At 42.9% G+C, this 24,928-nt stretch overlaps 1 protein-coding gene across 1 annotated transcript in view; it reads right to left on the reverse strand.

Moving 5' to 3' along the window:
• Positions 1–24,928, reverse strand: part of LOC117038954 (E3 ubiquitin-protein ligase RNF213-like) — a 97,632-nt gene that overhangs the window by 24,700 nt on the left and 48,004 nt on the right. Inside the window, exons 23-35 of the mRNA XM_033135959.1 lie at positions 21,956–22,135; positions 18,969–19,104; positions 17,877–18,047; positions 16,899–17,038; positions 16,151–16,296; positions 15,076–15,294; positions 13,361–13,542; positions 11,154–11,274; positions 10,726–10,826; positions 9,718–9,900; positions 9,106–9,263; positions 8,910–9,018; positions 8,511–8,625 (exon numbers count right to left, since the gene is read on the reverse strand). Of these exons, the coding sequence (XP_032991850.1) occupies positions 8,511–8,625; positions 8,910–9,018; positions 9,106–9,263; positions 9,718–9,900; positions 10,726–10,826; positions 11,154–11,274; positions 13,361–13,542; positions 15,076–15,294; positions 16,151–16,296; positions 16,899–17,038; positions 17,877–18,047; positions 18,969–19,104; positions 21,956–22,135 (1,961 nt within the window). The remainder of the gene's footprint in view (positions 1–8,510; positions 8,626–8,909; positions 9,019–9,105; positions 9,264–9,717; positions 9,901–10,725; positions 10,827–11,153; positions 11,275–13,360; positions 13,543–15,075; positions 15,295–16,150; positions 16,297–16,898; positions 17,039–17,876; positions 18,048–18,968; positions 19,105–21,955; positions 22,136–24,928) is intronic.

Consider the following 24,928-nt stretch of genomic DNA (forward strand, 5'->3'; position numbering starts at 1 on the left):
CATTTCATTTATTTGGTGATAGTGTAGCCAGTCGTTTACATATTCTTTTACTTCTTCATATGGTCTGATTTTCCATTTTTCTCCATCTTTTTTAAGCAATACTTCATATGTTGGCCATTTCTCATTCATATTTGTTTTTTTGAGGGACATAGCTTCTAATGGTGAGAGCCACCACGGAGTTTTTCTTTCTAGTAAGTTCCTATACCTTTCCCACACATCATAAAGGGCTTTCCTGAATATATGATTTCCGAATCCTTTGTGGACTTTGGTTTTACCTTGCCATAAGTAAGCGTGCCACCCGAATCTATTGTCGTGGCCCTCTAAATCTAATAGGTTCGTATTTTTTAATATCATCCACTCTTTTATCCAGCAGAGGCATGCTGCCTCGTAATACAATTTCAAATCTGGTAATGCGAATCCTCCTCTGTCTTTAGTGTCCGTCAATAATTTAAATCGAATTCTGGGCTTTTTCCCTTGCCAAATAAATCTGGAAATTTTTCTTTGCCAATCTTTAAATATTGCTGTTCCTTTGAGTATGGGGATTGTCTGAAAGAGAAACGTCATTCTCGGCAGCACGCTCATTTTGATTGTCGCAATTCTACCTAGGAGTGATAATTTTAGTCTGTCCCATATTTCCAGGTCTTCCTTTATTTTGTTCCATACCGGATCATAGTTATTTTGGAATAGATCGATGTTCTTGTTTGTCAGCCATATTCCTAGATATTTGACTTTTTTAACTACTTCTATTTCTGTTATTTCTTCTAATTTTTTAATTTCATCATTGTCCATATTTTTAACCAATATTTTCGTTTTTTTCTTATTTAATTTGAGTCCTGCGAATTGGCCAAATTCTTCGATTTCTTGTAATGCCACTTTTGCACTTTCTACTGGGTCTTCCAATGTTAATACTAGGTCGTCTGCGAATGCTTTTACTTTGTGTTGCTTCTTTCCGATTGTTATTCCTCTGATTTTATCTGATTCTCTTATTCTTTTTAATAAGATTTCCAGGACTGATATGAATAGTAGTGGTGAAAGTGGGCATCCCTGTCTTGTCCCTTTAGTTATTTCTATACTATTCGATACCACATTATTTACTATTAATTTAGCTTTTTGTTCTTTATAGATTGCTTTGATACTTCTTAATATTTTTTCTCCAAAGTCCATTGTTTCCAAATTTTTTATCATAAAATCCCAATCCACGTTATCAAACGCTTTCTCTGCGTCTATGAAAATCATCGCAGCTTTTTTTTCGTTTCTAACCGACAGGTATTCTATTATATTCACTATATTCCTCACATTGTCCTTTAGCTGTCTGCCGGGTAAGAAGCCGGTCTGGTCCTCATTAATGATCATGTTCAAGACTTTCTTCATACGGTTAGCTATGATACTTGCGAATATTTTATAATCTGTATTTAATAATGATATAGGTCTATAATTTTTAATTTGGGAGATATCCGAATCTGGTTTGGGAATTAGTGTGATGTATGCTTCTTTCCAGGTTTGTGGTATTTCCGCTTTTTCCCATATGTTATTCAATACCTCTTTAAATGGTTCTAACAGGGTGCCACTTGTTTTTTTTATAGAATTTTGCCGTAAATCCATCAGGTCCTGGTGATTTTCCACTTTTCATATTCTTTATTGCCTTTAGTATTTCCTCTTTCTCAATCTTTTCATTCAGATGTGTTTTTATTTCTGCTGGAATTTTTTGTACTCCATTCCTGTTTATAAATTCTTCCATTTTATCTATTTTTGGTTTCTCTTTTTTCCTATATAATTGTCTATAAAATTTTTCAAATCCTTGTCTTATTTCTACTGGGTTTTCAATCTCTTTTTCTTCAATTCTTATTTTATTTATAGTACTTTGTTCTTTCCTTTTCTTTATCTGCCAAGATAACCATTTTCCGGGTTTGTTCGCATGCTCGAAATTCCTCTGCCTCATCCACTTTATTTTCCATTCTACCTCTTGGTTTATAATCATTGCGAATTGACTCTGTAGTATTTTTATATTTTGGCTTGCTTTCAGATCATTTGGTTTGGACGCCAGTTTTTTCTCATTATCCATTATTTGTTTCAGGATTTCTTCTTTTTTCTTCTCTTTAAGCTTTTTCTTTATACTATTCTTCTGTATGAAGAATCCCCTCATAACTGCTTTGCTGGCGTCCCATACGATATGTTCTTTTGTTCCCTTGTTCCTATTTAATTCGAAGAATTCTTTTAATTTCTCATTTGCTTCTTCTTCTATTTTTTGGTCGTCCAGCAAACTTTCATTCAGTCTCCATCTAAAAGATTTTTCTTCGATTCCTTTTATTTCACAGTATATTGGGTTATGATCCGATATCATCTTTGGCAATATTTCTATTTTTTTTATTCTTGGTATCATCTCATTTGAAGTTATTACATAGTCAATTCTTGCATTTGATTGTTTTGATTCTGAAAAATAAGTAAATTCTTTTTCTAATGGGTGTCTTATTCTCCATGCATCAACCAGATTGCAGTTCTTCATCATTGAGAAGAAATTCTTAGGTAGTTTCCCATCTTTTGCTTCCATTCTCTTCCTACATCTATCCATTTCCAATGAGATTACGCCGTTCATATCTCCTAATATTATGATTTTTTGATCCATATACTCAAGAAGTTTTTCTTCCAATCCTTCATAGAATTTTGATTTATTTTCATTGGGTGCATAAATTCCAACTAGAATTATTGTTTCTCCTTGCATTTTGACCTGTATTGCTATTATTCTGCCTTCTTCGTCTTTGAATAATTGGTTGGCCTCTAGATGTTGTTTTACATATATGACTACTCCACGCTTCTTAGTTTTGTCCGATGATATGAATTCATTTCCTAATTTTCTTTTGATTAGAATCTTTCTGTGTTTTTTTGCGATATGTGTTTCTTGTAAGCAAATAATGTCCAGTTTTCTTTTCTGTAGTATGTGTTCAATCTTGTTACGTTTCGCTTTCTGGTTTATTCCGTTTACATTCCACGTCCAAATCCGTAATGCCATCCTGTTTGTTGCTGTTTTAGTCTTTTGTCTTTACTTTTTACTGCTCTTCCTTTTCTTCTTTTCCTTCCTCTTCTTCTTCTTCTTCTTCTTCCCTGATGCTGTCTCCTTCTTCTTCTTCTTCACCTCTTAGCGGCGCTGCAGTTGCTCCCTCTAGTATTTCTTCCTTTTTCTCTAATTCTTTGTATCTTCTCAGAAATTTGGTCACCTCCGGTAATCCGTTCAGTTTGTGTTTTTTTTCTTTATAATAAAATGAGATCCCTTCCGGGAATTCCCATTTAAAATCAATTCTATTTCTTCTCAGAATCTGTGTCAATCGTTTATATTTCTCTCTCTTTTTCAACAGGTGCATAGGAATGTCCTTAAACACGATTGTCATTGTATTGTCTATGTAGATTTTCTTTTCTCTATTCTTCATTAGTATCAAATCTCTCATTCCTCTGTCTTTGAATATTATTAGGCAGTCACCTGGAAATTTTTTCCCCTTTCTACTTTTTGTTCTTATTCTAAAGACATTCACTACACTTTCTGCAAATTCCTCTTTTTCCATCTCCAGCCATGCCACTAATTCGGTGATGATTTTTTCCGCAATGTTTTCTCCTGTTGTTTCCGGGATTGATCTCAATCTCAGGTTTTTTTCTCTTAACCTCATGTCTTGCATCGCGATCATATCCAGCATATCTTCTTGTGTTCTGCTTACCTCTAGTATTGCGTTACCTAATTTGTCATCCTCTCTTTTCAGGTCTTTAATATCTTTTTGTGCTCGCTTAACTCCTTCTTCCACCTTTTGCGTTTTCTTATCCACCTCTTGTATTTGCGATTTCAATTCTTTAACTGTCATGTCCCACTTCTGTTCCATTTTTTCTAATTTATCTTCCACACTTTGTTTTGTTTCTTTTATGTCCTTTTTTAATTCTGCTAACATTTTTATTATTTCCTTAGAATCCTCTTGTTTCGAACCTCTTCTGTCTCCTGGTGTTGCAGACCCTTTTAGTCCATTCTTTTTTTCCGCCATTTCCTCTCTTTTCTCTATTTTGTTATTGTTATTATTATTGTTATTGCTATTGTTCTATTAAAGCGTAATATTGTTCTTTACCCTATAGCCACTTTTTTGTCCTCCAGGTCTAGGTTGTGAAATATTTGAATATATGCTGCCAGAGGTATATTTAAAGGTCTTATTTCCCCCTCCCCCTCCCCCTTGATATGTTAATCTTTAATATCAATATCTTAGAACATATACGTATTATAAAACAAAATACAAAAATTGAGGCATTAGAGTTTTTATAATGTTAGTGCTTGATCTTCTTTTTTCCGCCACTTGAATGGCTAAATCCACATGGGGTAGGGATGACCTTCAGATGTTGAAAGGATTCAATGGGAGAAAAAAAAATAGTATGTAGGTGGGGTTTAGAGATGCTGAGTATTAAATGTGTAATATTTTATATTGTCTATACCCCTTTCCCCTTGTTTATTTTCTTTTCAGTTATGTTCCTTTATGAATATATAGTCTTTGCCTTCTGCCACTTGGTTGGCTAAATCCCGACAGGTAGGGAGATAAGTACAGAAAAAAAGAAAAAAGAGAAAAAAAACAGAAAAAAAGAAAAAAGGGACCATAAAAAATAGTAGTTGTTCACTTTCAGTTTTTTTTTTTTCCCCTTCCACTTGGCTCCTTTAAATTAATCCAGATATCCCGTATTTTACTTTGTTTCTTCTGCCACTTGTATGGCTAATCCGCAATGTGTATCTTTAGGGGCCAACAAAGGGAATTAGTTCTTAGTGCTGGTGGACAATATAATAATACCTCCGCAATACAGGGAAAATCCAGGAGTGTAGCAAGTGAAAAAGAAAGGGGGGGGGGAATTCTCCCTCCCTCTAGAGAGAACGTAACTCGCTATTTCTCAAGCCCTCCAGCCCATCCAACAGGCTCCTCCGTTATTCTGTTAAAAATCCTTAATTAGTTGAGCAGCTAGGTCCCTGCCAGTCGGCCGACTGGGTCCTCCAATTCTAATAGCTTCGCCAAGGGGAAAAGGAACGGGAGTATAATCTTCTGTTTCTTTGTCTGCCCCCCCCCCACTCCGCTATGGCGAAGTTCAGGGCAGAAGGCTGGTCGGTCGTCACGTAGGCACCTCCCGTCTCTGCACAACTTAGTCGCTTTTTTTCCCCCTTAGATTTTCTTGCACAGTTTTTATTTTGTTTCAAACAAATTATATTAGGCTACTACTTATTTCGAAGACCAAACTGTTAGAAAGTGTCCATTGGTAATCTGTGTCTATTTTGTTACTTTTGTAACTTTAAACTTGTTACCATAACGGAGTCTTAACAAAAGTGAAAGTGTTCAGGGAGCTCTTTCTCCAGCGAGCTCCGCTTTCTGTTAAAGATTGCTGTTTCTAGGCTATCAATCACGAAGATTTTATAAAGTCCTTCGGATTTTTCCAAGGTTTGCCTGATTTTTCTTATTTATTCCCGTTTTTAGGCTTCGGTTTTTAACTTTTCTCACCCTTTGCGCTTTCTGATATATATAAAGTCCCCCACAGTCGGGGTTGATCTCTTATTTATATTCCCGCTGTCCTCCGAATTTTTATTGCCAAATCCGATTCGGTTACCAACCTTTTAGTTTCAGATTCGGGTTTCTTTTCTCCTTTGGAGCCGGGTCGTGAAGCTGGGAAGACCTGAGGCTTCGTTTTAGACGGGTCGGAAAAAAAATGGCTACCCGTATCGGTGTCTCAATCTCGCCGCCGTACAGCCCCCGAAAAAAACAAAAAAAACTGGGGACCCTCTCGGTGGCAGAGAGACTCTTCGATACCGCTGGGTTCTTAGTCCTCAAAATAATCCTTCTGAGGCTTTATGGGGAGTTGCGGCGCCCTGCAATCTCCCCCTTTTTCCGTCTAAAACTGGATTCTGCCCGGAGGGCAGAATCCCGTCTTCTTTCAGCTCCTCTCCCAACCGGGAGTCCGCTCAGGGCTTTTCCACATTTCCCCTTGTCCCATGCCTAGAAAGTACAGGTCCAAACAGTTTTCTGTTTGTCCCATGCTTTGTAGGCACAAAACTGAGAGGTTTTCCCTTTGCCTTGCCATGGAAAACCAGCTCTTTAGCGCTGAATCTGAACAAACAACAATCTGCAGAAAACCCAGTTGCTGTTGGTTCTGATTCAATGCTAAACTGTTGGTTTTCCTAGGGGAAAGTGGCAAGTGGAGGTGTGGATGAGCCCTTAGTATTGTGGGGAGAATCTTAAGAGACCCTATTTATCCACTTCAGAAGGCAGAACTTGCAGAGGCATTTGAAACCTCTGGTGGGAGGACATAATTATTTGATTTTGCCATGCCTATAGTGAAGGCTCTAAGGAATGGCTTCCCTTTCAGAGACTTTGCTTTTACCCTTCTTTAACCAGTTTGGTTAAATTAGGCAGGGACAGTTTTTCCTTGTTGTTGTTGTTCAGTCGTGTCCGACTCTTCGTGACCCCATGGACCAGAGCACGCCAGGCACGCCTATCCTTCACTGCCTCTCGCAGTTTGGCCAAACTCATGTTAGTAGCTTCGAGAACACTGTCCAACCATCTCATCCTCTGTCGTCCCCTTCACCTTGTGCCCTCCATCTTTCCCATCATCAGGGTCTTTTCTAGGGAGTCTTCTCTTCTCATGAGGTGGCCAAAGTACTGGAGCCTCAACTTCAGGATCTGTCCTTCTAGTGAGCACTCAGGGCTGATTTCTTTAAGGATGCATAAGTTTGATCTTCTTGCAGTCCATGGGACTCTCAAGAGTCTCCTCCAGCACCATAATTCAAAAGCAACAATTCTTCGGCGATCAGCCTTCTTGATGGTCCAGCTCTCACTTCCGTACATTACTACTGGGAAAACCATAGCTTTAACTATACAGACCTTTGTCGGCAAGGTGATGTCTTTGCTTTTTAAGATGCTGTCTAGGTTTCTCATTGCTTTTCTCCCAAGAAGCAGGCGTCTTCTAATTTCGTGACTGCTGTCACCATCTGCAGTGATCATGGAACCCAAGAAAGTGAAATCTCTCACTGCCTCCATTTCTTCCCGTTCTATTTGCCAGGAGGTGATGGGACCAGTGGCCATGTTCTTAGTTTTTTTGATGTTGAGCTTCAGACCATATTTTGCGCTTTCCTCTTTCACCCTCATTAAAAGGTTCTTTAATTCCTCCTCACTTTCTGCTATCAAGGTAGTATCATCAGCATATCTGAGGTTGTTGATATTTTTTCCGGCAATCTTAATTCCGGTTTGGGATTCATCCAGTCCAGCCTTTCGCATGATGAATTCTGCATATAAGTTAAATAAGCAGGAGACAATATACAGGCTTATCGTACTCCTTTCCCAATTTTGAACCAATCAGTTGTTCCATATCCAGTTCTAACTGTAGCTTCTTGTCCCACATAGAGATTTCTCAGGAGACAAATGAGGTGATCCGGCACTCCCATTTCTTTAAGAACTTGCCATAGTTTGCTGTGGTCGACACAGTCAAATGCTTTTGCGTAGTCAATGAAGCAGAAGTAGATGTTTTTCTGGAACTCTCTAGCTTTCTCCATAATCCAGCGCATGTTTGCAATTTGGTCTCTGGTTCCTCTGCCCCTTTGAAATCCAGCTTGCACTTCTGGGAGTTCTCGGTCCACATACTGCTTAAGCCTGCCTTGTAGAATTTAAAGCATAACCTTGCTAGTGTGTGAAATGAGTGCAATTGTGTGGTAGTTGGAGCATTCTTTGGCACTGCCCTTCTTTGGGATTGGGATGTAGACTGATCTTCTCCAATCCTCTGGCCACTGCTGAGTTTTCCAAACTTGCTGGCATATTGAGTGTAGCACCTCAACAGCATCATCTTTTAAAATTTTAAATAGTTCAGCTGGAATATCATCACTTCCACTGGCCTTGTTGTTAGTGAGGCTTTCTAAGGCCCATTTGACTTCACTCTCCAGGATGTCTGGCTCAAGGTCAGCAACCACATTACCTGGGGTGTATGAGACCTCCATATCTTCAGTTTTTCCCTAATTGTTCTTTATTCAAGTTTCACTTAAGTGGGCGAAAGGACCACATGAGGCTTAAGTACTAAGAAGCATGCCACATATTTCTAAATATTCCTCAAGGAGAATTCACTTGGTCACAATGAGGCACATGAGCCTGTTCACTCTGTTTTTCTTACTGTAGCTGCTGCTTGTTTTTCCACAGAAGACAATGGACTGGTGCAATTTATTAGACCAGATATCAAAAAAATCAAGTCTAATCAGTTGCTCTCCTGTACATGCATACAGGCAGAGCTGGCTTTATAGATACTGCATCTCTGTTTCTGAAAAGCCACACAACCTGAGACTTTGGCAAAGCAAAAAGAAACTGAAAGTACACAGGTAGCACAGCACAGGTCTTACAGAAACCTTCCTCAATCTGTAAACTTTCAGACAACTCCCTTTGTCCCTGACAATTGGGTCATGCTGGCTGAGGCTGATGGGAGTTCAAAACATCTGGAGGTACCTTGAAAAGTTATGGGAAAAATATACTTACCTCAAGGCAGCTGGCAAACAGCATGTACAGTACTGTCTTGTCTTCTTTGTCTAGGTTGCATATTGATTCTGCTTCTGATAAGTATTTCTGACCATGGACTTTCACATCATTGAAACTATAGAAAAAGAGAAACCTCCCCTTATTAATGAACAAGGCACATGCTTCTCTATTCTAAAAATGAAAGGAGACCTCCACTGTCAGAAGTATACATTCAGATGAAGTTGTACAACAGGGCTAAAGGGGAGAGCCTTCAGAGTTTCAGAAAAGCAATGGCTGAACTCATATGAGGACCACTAAGACATCAAGGAAATCAGAGCAGGTATCAGTGGGGTGAACACTGAAGGAGAAGCAGGGTATATTGCCCCCCCAACTTGCACGTCCCAGAGAAAAGTTCCTTACCTGTATTTTAGAAGCAACTTTAGCACCACAGAACGGATCACAGGGGTTTTATCCACCACGTCATTAAAGGGGGATAGAGTTTTTGTGTACACACTGTAGTTATTTGAACCTAAAGAAATAATGAAACATGGTACAGAGACATGAAGAAGTCAATACGTTCAGGGTAGGGCAAATTGCTGGGATCACACGAACATACCTTTCAAAGGTGGCCTGTGAACAAACAGGAGGTTCAGAAGCTCCTGGATCACAGCTTTTTCTGGGGGCTCATTGTCTTTGAAGCACATAGTAGAAACCAACTCTATGAAAAAACTGTTGCAACACTTGCGGAACTGGGTCATTTTTTTAATGGCAACACTGTGGTGGTGGAAGAGAATTGGGGAGAATTACTTATCCAGTTGACTGCAGAACTTGCATCACATAGTTTGTGGGCAATGCTAAAAAAATGCATGGCCAACAGAGTGTTATAAGTTGGACCTACAAATAAGGTCCAGTTTAGGGGTCAATCCAACTAGCCATGCCTTCTTGCAGGATACACCATTTCATTACACATTGGTATGTTTTGAAGGATTGCTCCTTAAGGCATTTTTCTAAAGGTTTTATGTACTTTTGCAAACCTGAACCTGTAAATTTCACCTTGTTGTGTGTGAATTATGCCATTTTTGCTACCAAAAGATCGTCCCCACCCCAACAAACATTGATAATAGAGGGAATGATTAAATCCTTAGAAATTAAGGGCCAGAAGCTGAAATTATCACCAGAACTACCAACTGCTGTGGGATATAAATGCAATCAATCAATAAGGCATTACCGGATCTCCTCAGATACTTTGGGAGAATAGTCATCTGGTAGTTCAACTTTGCAAAATGGGCAGCACATCTCTCCTGGTACCAGCCGTTGTTTTATGCAATGATGACAATACACATGATCACAAGGAAGGTGGACTGGCTCCCTAGGATCTTCCAAACAAATTGGACATGGCCTCAAACCATAACTGTGAATACAATACAAACATGTATGTGGGTTTAATGTATATTTAATTATAGCTCACTGCCCAGGTCAGCAATAATGAAACTGGCTTAGGAGCTACATGAAGTCATTTGACTGTTCCATTGCTGTTCACAGACGGGGTGACCGGTGGTGCGTGGGGAGTGGTGGGAGGGGCCGCCGCTTGTCACCCCCACGCACCGCCGCTCACCACCCCCATGCACCGCCACTCACTCCGTCGCCGTGGGAGCAGCAGCGCACAGTGTGTGTGGTGCTGCTGCTCCCGGGGCGACGGAACAAACGGCGGCAAAAGGGAAAGGGGGGAGCAAACGGGCGCTTCCCCCCCTTTTGGCCGCTTAAACACGCCTGTTTGCTTCTCCCCCCCCCCTTTCAGCCGCCCCTTTCGGCGCTGGCTGGGCTGCGGAGCCGCAGCCCAGCCAGCGCCAAAAGGGAGAGGAAAGGAAGCAAAGCGGGCGCGTTCAAGCGCCCGCTTTGCTTTCCTCCCCCCCCCTGCGGGGGCATCCCCAGGGGCGTGGCATCGCGCTGTGCACGTGCGTCATGACGTCATGACGCATGCACATGCCGCAATGCCCCGCCCCCAGGGGTGCCTCTTGGCTTGCTGCCCCGGGCAACCAAGGAGCTAGAAACGCCCCTGCTTGCAGGGATGCCTGAGAATTTGCACTAGTGAGGTCATTTGGGCTTGGTAGCGGCATTTCTCTCTTCCTAATCATAATGAGTACAGGATTACATAGCCTGCCACCAATTCCAGGATCCAAGGAGAACCCAAAAGGCACTCTCATAAAATGGAATGGGCTCATCCCAAAGGCATTACCTGCAAAACACTGAACTGGCATCCTCCTTGCACTGACAGAGGATCTCCATGACTGCATTGAAAGTGTTATGGGTTTTAATGTCTGAATCCCCTTGAAAACACTAAAAAGAACAAAAGCAATAGTATCACATTCTAAAAGTGAACTTTAAAATGTATAGGAACATACAGATAAAACTATCCTGTTCCACTAGGTTCTAAACACTTCTCACCACAATTACTACAATAACACTGCTCCGTTGTGGTCTTTGTGTTGAATGCTTTTAATACTGGTTTCGATACAACAATTCTCCGGTTTTATGTTATTTGCCTTCTTGAATTTTTGATGATGTTGATGCTTTGTGTTAAAAAAGTAAAAATAAAAAGGATGTCGCTTACTTTCTTAGTACAATAAAGAGATGCTTTGCACCAAGTGAGAATAGAGTTCTTACTTTTCCAAGGCGTGAGGTGAACTTTTTTACCAGGTTCTTCACCTCTGGAATCTGCATTTCTACTACAAGGAGCACATGTTCCACGAAGAGGGACAGTGAGAAAATCCTATTCCATTGGCTCCTGTGTTGAGGAGGAAGTCCAGAATTAGACAACCTGCCCAGCTCTTCAGAAGAATGCTTGCGCAAAAACAGCAACTTGAGAAAACGTGTGACCATTTTTGAGGAATATGGAGCCTGGATAGAAATTGCAGGTGGATGAGGTGGAATTATAGTTCACCTACAATTCAACAGGAAATAAATTCTGCTACTGAAACAGGTGGAATCTACAGGTTGTGAGTGAGATTTATTGAGTAGAGAGGCAGAGCAACGTAATAACCATTTAGTATATCAGGAAAGGCTTTCTGACAAAGGAGGCATAAAAACTAAATGAGGCACAGGAAATCAAAAAATAAACTTGAATATTAATCAAGGTTGCTGGCAATCTCACATAGTTCTACCCATTAGAATTCCTTAAATAAGATTTTCTATCAAGAGTTTGTAAGGAAATAAAGCAAAAGGCTTTGGCCAGTCATCTCCCAAATTGCTGGTTTAATATTGGGAATTAATGGTCTATACAGTGGTACCTCGGTTTTCGAACAGCTTAGTTCTCGAACTACTTGGAACCAGAACACTTTTTTCGGAAGCCAAACATGCTCCGGTTTTCAAACTTTTTCAGAAGCCAAACATGCTCCATTCTGAGTATAACTTCCGTTTTGAGTGCCACACTTCCGTTTTCCGGCAAGTGAGCAGGCAGCCGCTGCTGCCACAGCAACCACCCACTCCTCCAGCTCTGGGAGTCGCCAGTGTGCGCTGAGTGAGGGATGGCTGGGTCAGGTAGCAAGCGAGCAGGTAAGGGATGTCATTGCCACCACCACCACCACCACCACCACCACACAACCTGCTCCTGCTTGCAGGCAAGTAGGAGCGGGAGCAGGGCTGCTCCGATAGGCAGCGCAAAGCCTCCCTTCCCAGCTGAGAGATCCCCACCCCGCTCCTGCTGGCACGCAAGTAGGAGTGGGATCAGGCAGCTCAGCTGGGGAGTGCCTGGCTGCCTTCAGGTGGGGCAGGGGCTCTGATGCTGAGGTGGGGGCTCCTTTAAACTTCTCCCTTGAGGGGAGTGAAGCCACAAACCCCACAATGGAAAGTGTGACAGAGCCTGCACCTCCCCAGCCGAGCAGCCCCATCCAGCTCCTGCTCCTATACAAGCAGCAACAGGTTGAGGGCCCCTGCATCACTTGAAGGCAGCCAGGCTGAATAGTTGCTGGGGTCGGGGAAGGTGGAGGCACCTCAGAAGCTGCATCTGAGAGCCCCAGCACCACCTGAAGGCAGCCAGGCACTCCCCAGAAAACCAACCACAAATGAATCAAAACCACAAGAAAACATAAAACAACACTAACCCTGACCCTAACCCTAATTCTAATCCTTACCATAACCCTAACCCAGTCCTAAAATTAACCCTAACCCAGAAATGGTCTTGTTAGATAGTAAAATGCATGTTAAATTGCTGTTTTAGGGGTTGTTTTTAAAAGTCTGGAACAGATTAATCCATTTTGCATTACTTTCTACGGAAAGCGTGCCTTGGTTTTGAAACGCTTTGGTATCAGAACAGACTTCCGGAACGGATTAAGTTTGAGAACCAAGGTACCACTCTTTCCAGTCACCTATAACATATATAGCATCTCATACTTTAGCTAAGAAAACCAGAGTAGAAAGATGATACAGAATGTTGGATAAAATATTTCTCTGCATGTCCTGTCCTCTAACATTCCCAAAACATCTTCCTGCCTCAGAAATCCATGCTGAATTAATTTAAGGTCCTCTAGTAAAATCCAAATAAACTCCTTGTTTTGGGGGGAGCTTATTTATTTATTTATTTATTTATTTATTTATTTATTTATTATTTATGCCGCCCTTCATCTGAAGATCTCAGGGCAGTTCACAGCATAAAAATACAAGATAAAAACATGAAATACTGTAGTAAACACATGAACATTCACACGTTGCTCATTCCAAACAAGGATACTGTGTTTGCAAGTATACACAACTACAGGGGATGGGGTGGCTGAGTCTGTTTGCCTCAACGCAGATGGCAGCCTGTCTTTGGTGATGGCACCTGAGTCCAACTCTCCAGTGTTTCCTCTACCTCCAGTTTGGTCCATGTGACCTACCTGAGTTCCTGGAGCAGCTGGTCACATTGGCTCCCATTGCTTTGAATGTAGTTTGCTGAACACACAAGTTCAATCGGCATTTGAAGCTTCTTCACCTGCTGCAGCCACGTTTGAGATCTGCAGTTCAACAGTTTTTCTTCCAACATCTCAGTGCAAGCAATTGCAGCAAGCACATCCAGAACCTAAGCAATCAGGCATGAACAGAGCTTTAATACAGACATGGACAATAACTAATAGTAACATTTATTTCACTAAAAAAAATCAGGTGTAAAAAATCTGAATTATGACTCTTCTCCTTTCATTAAGCAGAATAAATAATTCAACTGCCAATCTGGAAAATCGGATCCTCCATTAAAGGAGGGCATGTGTTGCGGTGTGACCAGCAACCCGACCCAGTGTTGTGGGGGTAATTGGAAAGAAAGGCCACAACCCCTGATAGGTCAGTCCCGTGTTGCTGGGGTGAAATCTGGCCAATGGGGAGTCATAAAATGCAGCAATGAGGGACCTATTTAAGCCCATGCGAGGCTGCTGAGCTTCCTCTTTGGGGCCTAACGCATCGGAACACCCACCCACTGCTCCCTATATTTAGGGCTTGAATTGACCTTGCTATGCCGCCGTGTGTCGTCTGTCATTGGGACAGGGGCACGGTAGGAATTTCCCCCACTTGGCTGATTGGTTGGTGCCATTTGGGTTTTGCCTGCCACGTAGCAACTAGTCACAACTTGGAAGTTGCGGATAGGCTCTGGTTCAGGTGATAGGTGTGGCACGTGAGGTGGTCACGCCTATGAAAATGCAGGATATTCCAGTACAGGAATCCAGGCACTCAATGGTTTGTCGGTCCCCGAAAGGGGTCCGGCCAGTGGCCGAGTCCCGGGGACATCAGAACGGCTGATTGGTGAACCTTCCATCAGCTGTCCCTGGTGTTCATCCTTGGCTGTCCCACGAACGTGGCTCTGGGATAGGGCTGCCTGCACGGGTGCAGGGAGATAGTCGAACCAGAACCTATGCAACCACTCACTTGGTTGTAATCAATAAAGTTGTGGCCTAAATTCTGCCAAAAACCAAACCAAATATCTTAATCATGTGTGAATTTATTTGGGGAAGGTTAAAGGTTGAAACACGCAAATGTGAGAACCTGCTCTCAAGCTGAACTATGACTATCTATATTCCTAACTCAATAAGCAGATCATGACTCTTCTGTATTAACCTCAATGTTCATAGCTGACTTATATCAATAGATTATATCAATAGAAAAGGTGAAAAACATTTCCACTTTGTTTTCTGTTATGGTTTTTTTTTGCTTTGTTTGTTTTTTGTTTTTTGTTTTTTTGCAAAACAGAACAGACACATTCCTTTAGTCTTTCTTTTTAAGATGTGTATTTTATTCCCCACTTGCTAAATTTACATTAAACTTTTTACACCTTGTTTAGCAAGGAATTTTCATTCGAATCCTACTTCATTTGTAAGCTTTCCCTATCATGGATCAATCTTATTCCTGCACTTATAAGGAGACTGTGGTTTGTGCTGATTGTATGTATTTACACAAGAGACTAATTATCAGAGCATCAAAGAACAAATAAGACACATAAATGTTAAAACCTTGTGTGACTTTTAGCAATCGCCCTTAAAAGATATTAGCATTTCCCCCAACATTTTAAAAACACACTTTTTCTAGTAGGACTAAAATGTTACCACCCACCCAATATGATTCCTACCATTTGGCGATGCAAGAAGCTGTCTCCTTTCTCAACATGTTCAGTGAGAGCATTGGACACATCAGGATACACAGCAAGAATCCTGGAAAGGTTTTGCAGACGACTCCTAAACTGATTGTAACAAAGATGGATACAGGGGAGGGGCAGCACCTTCTCTTCTGCATTGGAAGAAGCCGCCTTCATTTCCTCCAAACATGATAAGAGAGCTGTCTGCAGCAACTAGAAATGGAAAAACAATGTCACTGGAAGCAAATCTTGTGCGGTAATATCTACAGCCGCCATCCCCAAACTGCGGCCCTCCAGATGTTTTGGCCTACAACTCCCATGATCCCTAGCTAGCAGGACCAGTGGTCAGGGATGATGGGAATTGTAGTCCAAAACATCTGGAGGGCCGAAGTTTGGGGGTGCCTGATCTACAGATTCTTATGTAGGTGAGACTTTTATCTTTAGAAGTATAACACATTCAGGAAAGCTGTTCCAATCACAAATGCTTATATTACTGGGATAAAATGTATCTCACTCCACAGGTACCTACAGGACTTTTTCTTACTTCAGTTCACAGCAGTTGGGTGTGTACACTTTGGAACTAGTTCACCTGAAAACATATTTCAAAGCTGAGTTTTTGGTGAGCTCATCTGAACACAGAAGACAGACATTAAACCTCTCTAGATACAAATGCCTTGCTTGGGCTACTGTCATTCCAAGAACCACCTGACTGGAGAAACAACTTCAGTCAGAAACTTCTACCACACCCTCAAGATCCCCCAGCTGAGAAAATACTGAATAGGGAACAGCTAGGACAGGGAAGTGGGGACAAAATCCTACTTGTTGAGATCTAACAACGTGAGCTTTCAAGCAGTCTGGAATTTTCTTCATTCAGATTAAACAAATGTGTGCAACCACCATCACATTCCATATCTGTGTGATATTCTTCTACTTTAGTGATAATCAAATGCCAGCCATATGCTGCTGAAGTATGTATTTCAGTCAAACACTACAGCACACACCTCCTGGGCATTACAATTGGCACACAGAATGTTCTAAGCATCTTGATGTCTTGTGTTGCTGTACTTACCTTTAGCTCCTTATGAGAAGAAACACCCATTGTCAGGAGGATGAAGTCTCTGACGTAACAGTGAAAAAGGTGCTCCCTCTCTTCCTCAGGGAGATCAGCTATATATTGCCCCAGGGATTCCTTCCGAAAGATGCTTACAAATCTGTCTGTAGGACAACAGTAGAATGGGAATATTTAAGTTATATGAGAATTTTAATTACTATAGCATCTCAATGGTGCTACTTTATTAAAGCATGTTGCTGTATAATTTTCTTATCAGTTTCCCACAACACTGATGACTGCTTTGTTGTTTACAGTGGCTGGTCAATATTCCCTGCTAAATCCCCTAGACTTTTTAAACTATCTATTTTAATGTAAAACCTGGCAAGTTTGGGCAAAGATGTGGGCAGGGGGCAGAACTGTCTCATTTTAGCCATGTTTTTAGTAGTCATCAGTACCCCCAAATTATTTTTAGCAAGACCCCTCAAGCCGTAACAAGCTGCTTCTGGCTATTTCCATATCGGAGGGGACAAATAACCCCTCAATGAATGAAAGTGTTGAGGGGGTCCAAAGAGATGTGGAGGCTAGCCTCACATACTGCAATTCTCTCACACCACCCCCATACTCCCCTCACAAATGTTTGTCAGAGAGAGTTTTCCCAGGTTATAGATGCATGTGTAGAAAGCTCATCTACACATGAGGAGAGACACAAGCCAATCCGGGATCCTTCCTAAAGGTAATTCTCTGTGTGTTCGCTCTGGATTCTCACCTTCATTACCAGGGATGTATTGAGCTTGAACCCAAAGATCTTCCAAATAATCTTTTATCTTCCAGCTGAAGGGCATTTCATTGCCAGCACCTGTTGATTTCTTAAAGTAGCTCGGCACCAGAATAGTCTCAGTTGGGGAGCTGGGCAAGACACAGGAAAACTAAGTTAGCAAGCTTGAGGTATCCCATTAATAAGTAGGAAGCTCAATGTTTTGTTTCAGCACTTAGAAAGAAGGAGGGAAAGAATTCTGTTTACCAATCCTTGAGTTTTGAGCTCTCAAAAAAGCATTTGATAACCACAACATTATTCCTTTCAGTTCAGTTTTATTACAGCAAGCGCCAGCAATACAAAACAACACAACTCCAAACAAAAGACCAGCAACATCATCACAGGAGGGCAAAATCCAAAAGGCCAGAGAGAAAGTAGCACTAAAAGAATTTATAGTATATTATTCAATAGAAGAGATTTACGTTTTCTAATAGCCAGGGTGCAAAATTTGGCCACAGCATAGGATACTGAGCTCAAGGAATCTTCCAAAAGGAATTTACGTAAAATTTCGGGAGAGAATTCCAAATAATATTGCAAGGGTATAAATTGTGATAAAAGGGGGTAGTATAAGTCGAGATCGCTCTTCACTATAAAGTTCACAAAATAGAAGAATGTGAGTAACAGATTCCACCTTATTGGACATGCATGGACAAAGGCACTCATAAATTGGTACCCACAAGAATTCCTTTATGCAGAGGAAAACAGCAGCTAGATCTGGCTCGTAAGTCATGCCCACTGAGAAATGTGATGCCAAAACATCATGGCATACAACTGGCACATGGTTTTTTTGTTTTTTGTTTTTTGGGGCTAACTGAATAAACAGCTTTCAAGATAAGTCCCTCACATGGAATCAAAATCACATTCACCATTCACATTTTTGCCAGCCATCTATTCACTGGCAACCATTCATGCCTTCTTTATGCCACTTACTTGTAAGGGATGTCCAGCAGTTCCTTGAAAATGAATATCCACAGAGCTTTCACACACTTTTCTGTTGTTGGACTGACCAATAGGTCCAGGTTGCAGTCTATGTCTAGGACAGACAACATATAGGCCATAAATGGAGTCACCACAGTCTGGACCCGCCTCCACAGGGTGTCTCTGCAAGTGTCAAGAGAGGTAAAGGAAACAAAAAGGCAATACCCAATATTAAGAAAGGCACACACTCCTTCAGGAACATTCTGACTGAACATCTCAAGGGAGAATGTTATGGAGAAAAGTGCTTGTGGAATGCTCTCCCTAGGGACGTTCATCTGGCATTTTCATTATATGTTTTGAGGCGCCCAGCAAAAATGTTCCTCTTCAATCAGGCCTTTGGCTGATTAACATTCTACAGCCTTTTAAATGTGTTTGGCTGGGGGGCATTTTTGTTGTTGTTTATGTTTATTTGTGCTTTTATCTTGTATTTTTATCTTGTGAACTGCCTTGAGATCTGTTGATGAAGGGTGGTATATAATACACACACACACACACACACACAATATATATATATATATATATATATATATATATATATATATATATACCTAATTCTGCATTTCAACTATTCCTACAACCTGTCAAATTGTGTCTTTGAAGCAAAGTAAATACATATTTTACTTCCAGGATTAATGGTACCAGCAAAAATGGAATCAAATCCTTTGAAAGACAGCCGAATATTAACACACACAGCTTCCAGTGAACGCTTTTGATTTCAGTATTGTACCCAGTTACACTCACTGTAATGTACTGAAAACAGTGGGGTTGTTAGTTGCAATTCTGGAATCAGTTAAATGGACCTAACAGCTGATATCTAAAGAGCTATGAGAAGAACACAGCTTTTAGGCTCCTGCAAACACACCTACAGATTGGTGACCCCTCTGAAGCAGCGCCTGATACAGTTGCAAGTACCGTAAGTAAAATAAGCATCCCCTCCATGTGCACTTAAAATATCCTAAATGTGTATGTACAAAGAGCTTCCTGGATAATGACTTATCTTTTTTAGAGCTGGGGAAAGTGTAGTAATTTAACTACTGCGTATACCTGAAAGTTCCTACTTCTTGGAGGGCATCAAGGTTTAATGCCTCTCGGCGTACCCACTCTTTCAGGGTGTAACCATGTTCTTCTTGCTTCCCCAAAAGACTTAACAGGCGAGTCTTTGTATTCTTCAGGAAGGAGGCTGAGGGAAAAGACAGCATCAAATTTGCCAACTGACACTACTTATGGTTAAATTTCAAATTCTGAAGCAAAATCTCTGCACAGTGCAAATTAATTTTAGTTTCCCCCTTCTTCTGTTATGAATGTTCCCTATGAAATTATACTTTATAGAGCTGCAGGAACGGCCATATTATTAAGCAGCTACCTTTATCAATATTCAATTACAAAATATGGAAAATCTATTTAGGACATAAATATATTTATTTATTGCATTTATATCCCATCATTCTGTTAAGGCACACAAGGTAATTTACAGTTTTAAAATACTTAAAAAAAAAACCCCACAAATGAGCAAATATTACAAAACATACACAGGGGCGTACCCAGGATCAAAACTGGGGGGGGGGGGCAAGCCATGGTCGCTCAGGTTGTGACATTTCAGCATGGAAAAGGTGAATGAAACCAAAATTTTAAGAAAATTATATATAATTATAGCAGTGCTTTATTACGATAGTTATTACAATGATTTGCTTGGAATTTTTTTTTTATTCTAGTTACATGTCTTATACTAATATCATTTTTCTTGGGTTTGAAGAAAACTTGTTCAAAACTTTCGTTTCAATCCAGTCCTGAGGGTAAAATCCCAACTTTACACAGTATAGAAGCATTTAAATTGGTTTATTCCTACAGCCTTGACGGTAAAGCATGCTTAAATTCAAGTGTGCCAATTTACATGGAATATTTCTCCTTTATATAGAATTGCATTCTTCTATTTATACTGATCCAACCCCAGTGGATCAACCCCAAAATCTGATTACAAGTGACTTTAAGCCATGTGAAGGGGGGGAGATGTAAACAACATTAAGGATAGCATTGTGGCGGGTTGGACTAGATGACCCTTGGGGGTCCCTTTCAACTCTATGATTACATTCCTTCAGTCTCTGCACTTTAAAGCCTATCTGCTACCCTTCTCCTTGCAACTTACTTTAGAAACAGGAGTTGTCTCCTTCAGAGAAATTCTTTACATGCAATGTGGAGATCTCTCCTCTCTCAAATAGCAAATTTAAAAACTGGAAGGTATGACGACATGGCTGCGATGTGAGCAGCCAGCTGCTCTCAGGACAGCATGAAATAAGAAAAAAAAAGTGTGCGAGGATCAATTATACAAGAGAATCTCCTAAATGGAAAGGTGGTGGCTTGCAGTGTTGGGGTGGGGGGGGGGGGAGATTCCTTGCCGGCTTTGCAGTGTTAAGGAAGCGATTTGAAAAATAAAGGCGGGAGAGGAGGGCACTGATTTTAACACCAAAGAGGACTCTTTAAAAATATTTTTAAAAATAGGGAGGGAGGGGACGCAGTTCAACTGGGGTTGGGAAGCCTGTGCCTGTGTCTGCAAGACGGGGATCCCCATGGCAAGGACTTGGGGGGGTGTCCCCCCGGGGGAAGGGTTCCCCCCCCCCCGGGTTGCCGAGTGAGAGATCTCAAACTCTCTTAGAAACCAAGGCTGAGGGAGGGAAAGAGGCGGCAGCCGGCATGGCCAGGAAGCCAGCGCTGGGGGCGCTTCTTCCCCCAAGGCTGAGGCGAGCGGGTGAGACCTCCAGCAGCAGGTCTGCCGCTCTCCACCGACTCTGGTGGGGCTGAGGACTCTCTGCGCCCCCAGTGGCAGTTTCAGGAACTGCAGGGCTATTTCCTAGCTCTGTTCAGCTGTCGGCTCTTCCCTGGAGTCCCGGTCTACTCCAAACGGACGCCAATCATTTTTGCTTCTTGGGGGGGGGGGAGCTTGCTTCTAGGGGGGGCATCTGCCCCTCCTGCCCCCCCAGGTACGCCCATGAACATACAGACAATTCCCAATTTACATGGGGGTTATGTTCCAGGCTTCTGTGCATGTAACTGAAATCACATATATTGGGAGCACTCTGGAGAGTAGGCCTGGGTGATGTATACAGTCATACCCCGGGTTGCGCACACTCTGTGTTGCGTACGTTCGAGTTAAGAACGCCTGCAACTCGGAAGCGTTTCTGGAGCGCGCACGACCCCCAGATGCGCAGAACGCTTATGAAAACTTTGTGCATGCGCAGAAGCACTCAAATTGCGCTACCTCTGGGTTTTTGGTTTTTTTGGGGGGGCCATAGCGCGTTACACGAGGTGCCACTGTATCACCCAGGACCGGTTTGAAGGCCATAGCGCAATGCCGTCTTCACCCAGTGGTATATTGTGAGGGAAATCATCGCTATTCTAAGTCCCTCTGTCACCAGTGCCTGGCGTGCTGAGGGGAAAACAATTTGCAGTCGGAGATTATTATACAGCTGGAAATTATTATACTCCCAGAAGCTAAAGGTGGGGAGGGTAAACTGCTTCACAATGTGGGGCAGGCGGACGCTTGACTGCCTGCATCTCAGCGGAGCAGTTTAATGAAGCCCCCAACCCACCTTGCGTGAACCTGAGAGGCATCGGAGCTTGCTCAGCTGGGGGGCAGGAGGCTCCCCCCCCCCCAGCCAAGTGGTTCAACAAAGTCCTACTGGAGAGTCCTCCTGGACTGCAAGGACACCCTCCCCAGAGCCTGAAGAAGATATCCTCTTTGGGCTCTAGGGTCCCCTCACAAACTTGAGGCGCAGAGGGGCTTTGCTGAGGCCTCCTGCCTAACAGCTGGTGTGTGGGCTAGAACAGCAGCTAACGTCACTTCCCCACACATCAGCTCTGCAAGTCCCCCGTCCCTCCGGCGGGACAAGGAGATCCAAAATCACAAATTGCGATCCGGATCTGTGGAACAGATCAATCTGGCCCAAACTGGGGCCCAACCAAAATCGGATTGAGGAGGAGGCCTGCACATTCCTATAAAATACTTTCTACTTCCAAGTGCTTCTAGACCTTCATACCTTTAAAGTCATCTTCCTGAGACAGAAGGCTAAGGAGGATTTCAATTCTCTTGGTACTGCGGCTGGCGTCCTCGTTCTGATCCCTTAGCATGCACACAGCTCTTTGCACACAGCTCCGTAGAAGAATGGTGGTGTCCAAGCCTTGGGTGTTTCCAGGAACAGCTTTAGTTTTTTTGTTTACTTTATTCCATTATACATGAGATACACAAAACAAGCAATAACAAATTTTAAAATACAGCAATATCAGAAATGACAGGTACGGCAATGTATCCACTCTCTTAATTTGTCAACAAAACCAGAAGATGTGATGGAGACACCAGTTAGCAGGAATGTTAAGAGGTCCTTATTTTCTGCACTGGTGGCACTAAAGAGTCCTGGAGGTTAGTTGTATTGGTACAAATGCAAGTCCAAGCACTCAGTATAAAAAATGTTCTGGATCTTCTAAGCCTTTGGAAACCTTTATATTATGGCTTATCGTTTCTGTGATCAACAGTGAAATATACTCGGAGTCAAGTGTGAATTTCATGCTCTTTATTCAGTTCATGGTAGCAGTGAATGAATATTTCCCCAAAACGTCTGCTATATATACATTATTTACACAATGGCCCATGTGATTGGCTAATTCCAGGCTACTCCTGCAGGCCAATCAGGTTGCTGATTCACTTCATTCAGGAGCCTGATTGGCTGCTCTTGCAGGCCAATCAGGTTGCTGATTCACTTCCACCTGGAGCTGGATTGGGTGGCTCCTGCGGACCAATCAGACTGCTGCATTCTGGATCCTATTGTTCTAGGATTCAGCTCAGTACATAACACCCATCCCCTCTAAGTTCCAGTCCTGCCCAGGAGGTTGCATTTGTAGTCCTCAAGGTACACCAGCCGCCTACGTATGCGTTGCAGCCTGGGGTGTTCCTTGGTCATGGGTTCTGGTTCTGGCTCGTGTTCTGAGGCTGCTGGCTGTGATAGGGCTGTCACGAGCTTTGGTCTGGCGCAACCAGCTCACTCAGTCACGGCTCTGGGTCCGGTGTCCTTTCGGCCTCGGGGGTCCCCTCTGTACTTACTGATTCTGCCTCCCCTGCCCACCCCTCCTGCTCTACGGGCCTTGTAGAGGTTTGGAGCTTTTAGAGTTAACAAGCTCAACCAGATTGTCCCACCCACAGGAGGAAGAGCGTCACCGGATGCTCTGTGTACTGTTGTACTGTGTAATGTGATACTTTCTGTTTCTTTTCTTTTTCCGGAGAAGAGAGAAGGGAGAAGCCACCAACATGGCTTGCGACTCTCCCGGAATGTAATGATTTATGCCTTGTAAAATAAAGCTTCTAGATTAGAAAGAAGCCGGACTCTGTTGTCTGTAATATGCTGGCATGCACACAACCCGTTGCGTGAGAGAAGATAAGAAAAGAAAACTCTGCTGAATAGCACAGGAGACGGCAACAAGGAAAAACGCTTCAGGCAGGTACGCGCAGCGGAAGCGTGCCGGGCTCCAGTTGTGCTAAGGTTGGTTTGAAGTGTTTCCAACAATCAAAAAACTCTTCAGGTTATGGATCCAAGCTTTTCCCCATTCTGGATTGATTCTGGAGCAGTTCCAAGGATCCAGAACGTGTGTGCCAAGCTGAGAAGTGCCTCCCTGGTTTGGACTGTGATGGAGCATCCAGGGAAGTTTGCTTTGCCAGCAGGAGCATTCAGCAGTCTGCTGAATGGCTCAGGAGCCTAAAACCTGCTGCCAGAGGTTGGAAGGCAGCAGGGAAGCCCAGATCGAGGGCTGCAAAAGCAGTTGTACCTCTCTGGTGAAACCCCCATCTGTGGAGCCGGGTGAGAAGCTACAGATTCGTGAGTACGCTACCCCTGGGCAAGATGGAGGGAGCCATAGCATTCCCAGCAAGGAGGAGGGAAGCTTTTGTTTGCAAGCACCTCCAGCCTCACAGCTTCAATGCAGAGGGCTGTTCCCTGAGAGCGTTGATGTTTTGGCCAACGCCTGTGAGGAGGAAGGTCTGGCCAGTGCTTGTGAAGCCTGGAAGAAGACCCTAGCCCAGTTTCAAGGGGCTGAGGGACTGGCTGAAGTGGCTTTGGAAGGCTTGCCCCCAGCTCGGCTTATGGCTGTTGTGAAGCAACAGTGCCATGGAAAGCAGGAGGGGGGCCAGATCGCCGTGGGCTTTGCTCCCAGAAAGGGAGGGGCTGTTTCCAAGTCTGAAGCCAGTGTAAAAAGTTTTGACTGTGGAGCTGTGTTTTGTCACGTCGCCTGCACCTGGTCTTTTGTTGACGTGCATGGCTGAAGATAAGGCCAAGGACATGACGTGTGGTACTGGCCATGAGAATCGCAACAGCTCTACCACAGCCCAGGCGGAAGAGGATGCCTACTGTTGTCGTGCAGTTACCGTGGCAATGAAGGCCAACCCTGGTGGGCTGCGAATGATGAGTGCCTGTGCAGCGTCTCTTTGCATCGTCGTCGTTCCTCCTGGTGGACTTGTGAGGAACTGCGAGTCTCCTTCTACAGAGCAGTTCAACGTATTGGCTGCTGCAGTCGAGAGGCAGTTTGTGACTGTTGGAAGCAAGAGACAGTTTGTCGTCTTTGAGACAGTCTCTGCAGGATTTAAAGGGACAGAACTGGCGTTTTCTTTGGCTGTTGACATAACTGTGTATTGTTTGTTAATGTCAAACCTTCTGTCCAATGTTTTTGCTGTTTGTTTTGTGATTATCACCTGTTCTGCTTGCAGGGGTCAGAAGTTGCTTCTACGCGTGAAAGGCAGCCAGGACGGGCTGTTTGCTGTCGAGGGGCCTCAAGCAAGAACAGACGAAGGTGGCACTGATGGAATGTTTGCTCGGTGCACCAGTGTGCCCGTGCACCACTTATGTTTGTGTCAGTGGTACAAAAGGCTGGCAAGTCGCCACTGGGACAGTGTGCTGAAGCAGCCTGAGTTCTCTGAAGGGTGCAAGTTAAGGGCATGTAACTGCTTTCTTGATTGCAGGGTTTGCAAG

The sequence above is a fragment of the Lacerta agilis genome, chromosome 2 (assembly GCF_009819535.1).
Source record: "Lacerta agilis isolate rLacAgi1 chromosome 2, rLacAgi1.pri, whole genome shotgun sequence".
In the NCBI taxonomy this organism is placed as follows: domain Eukaryota; kingdom Metazoa; phylum Chordata; class Lepidosauria; order Squamata; family Lacertidae; genus Lacerta; species Lacerta agilis.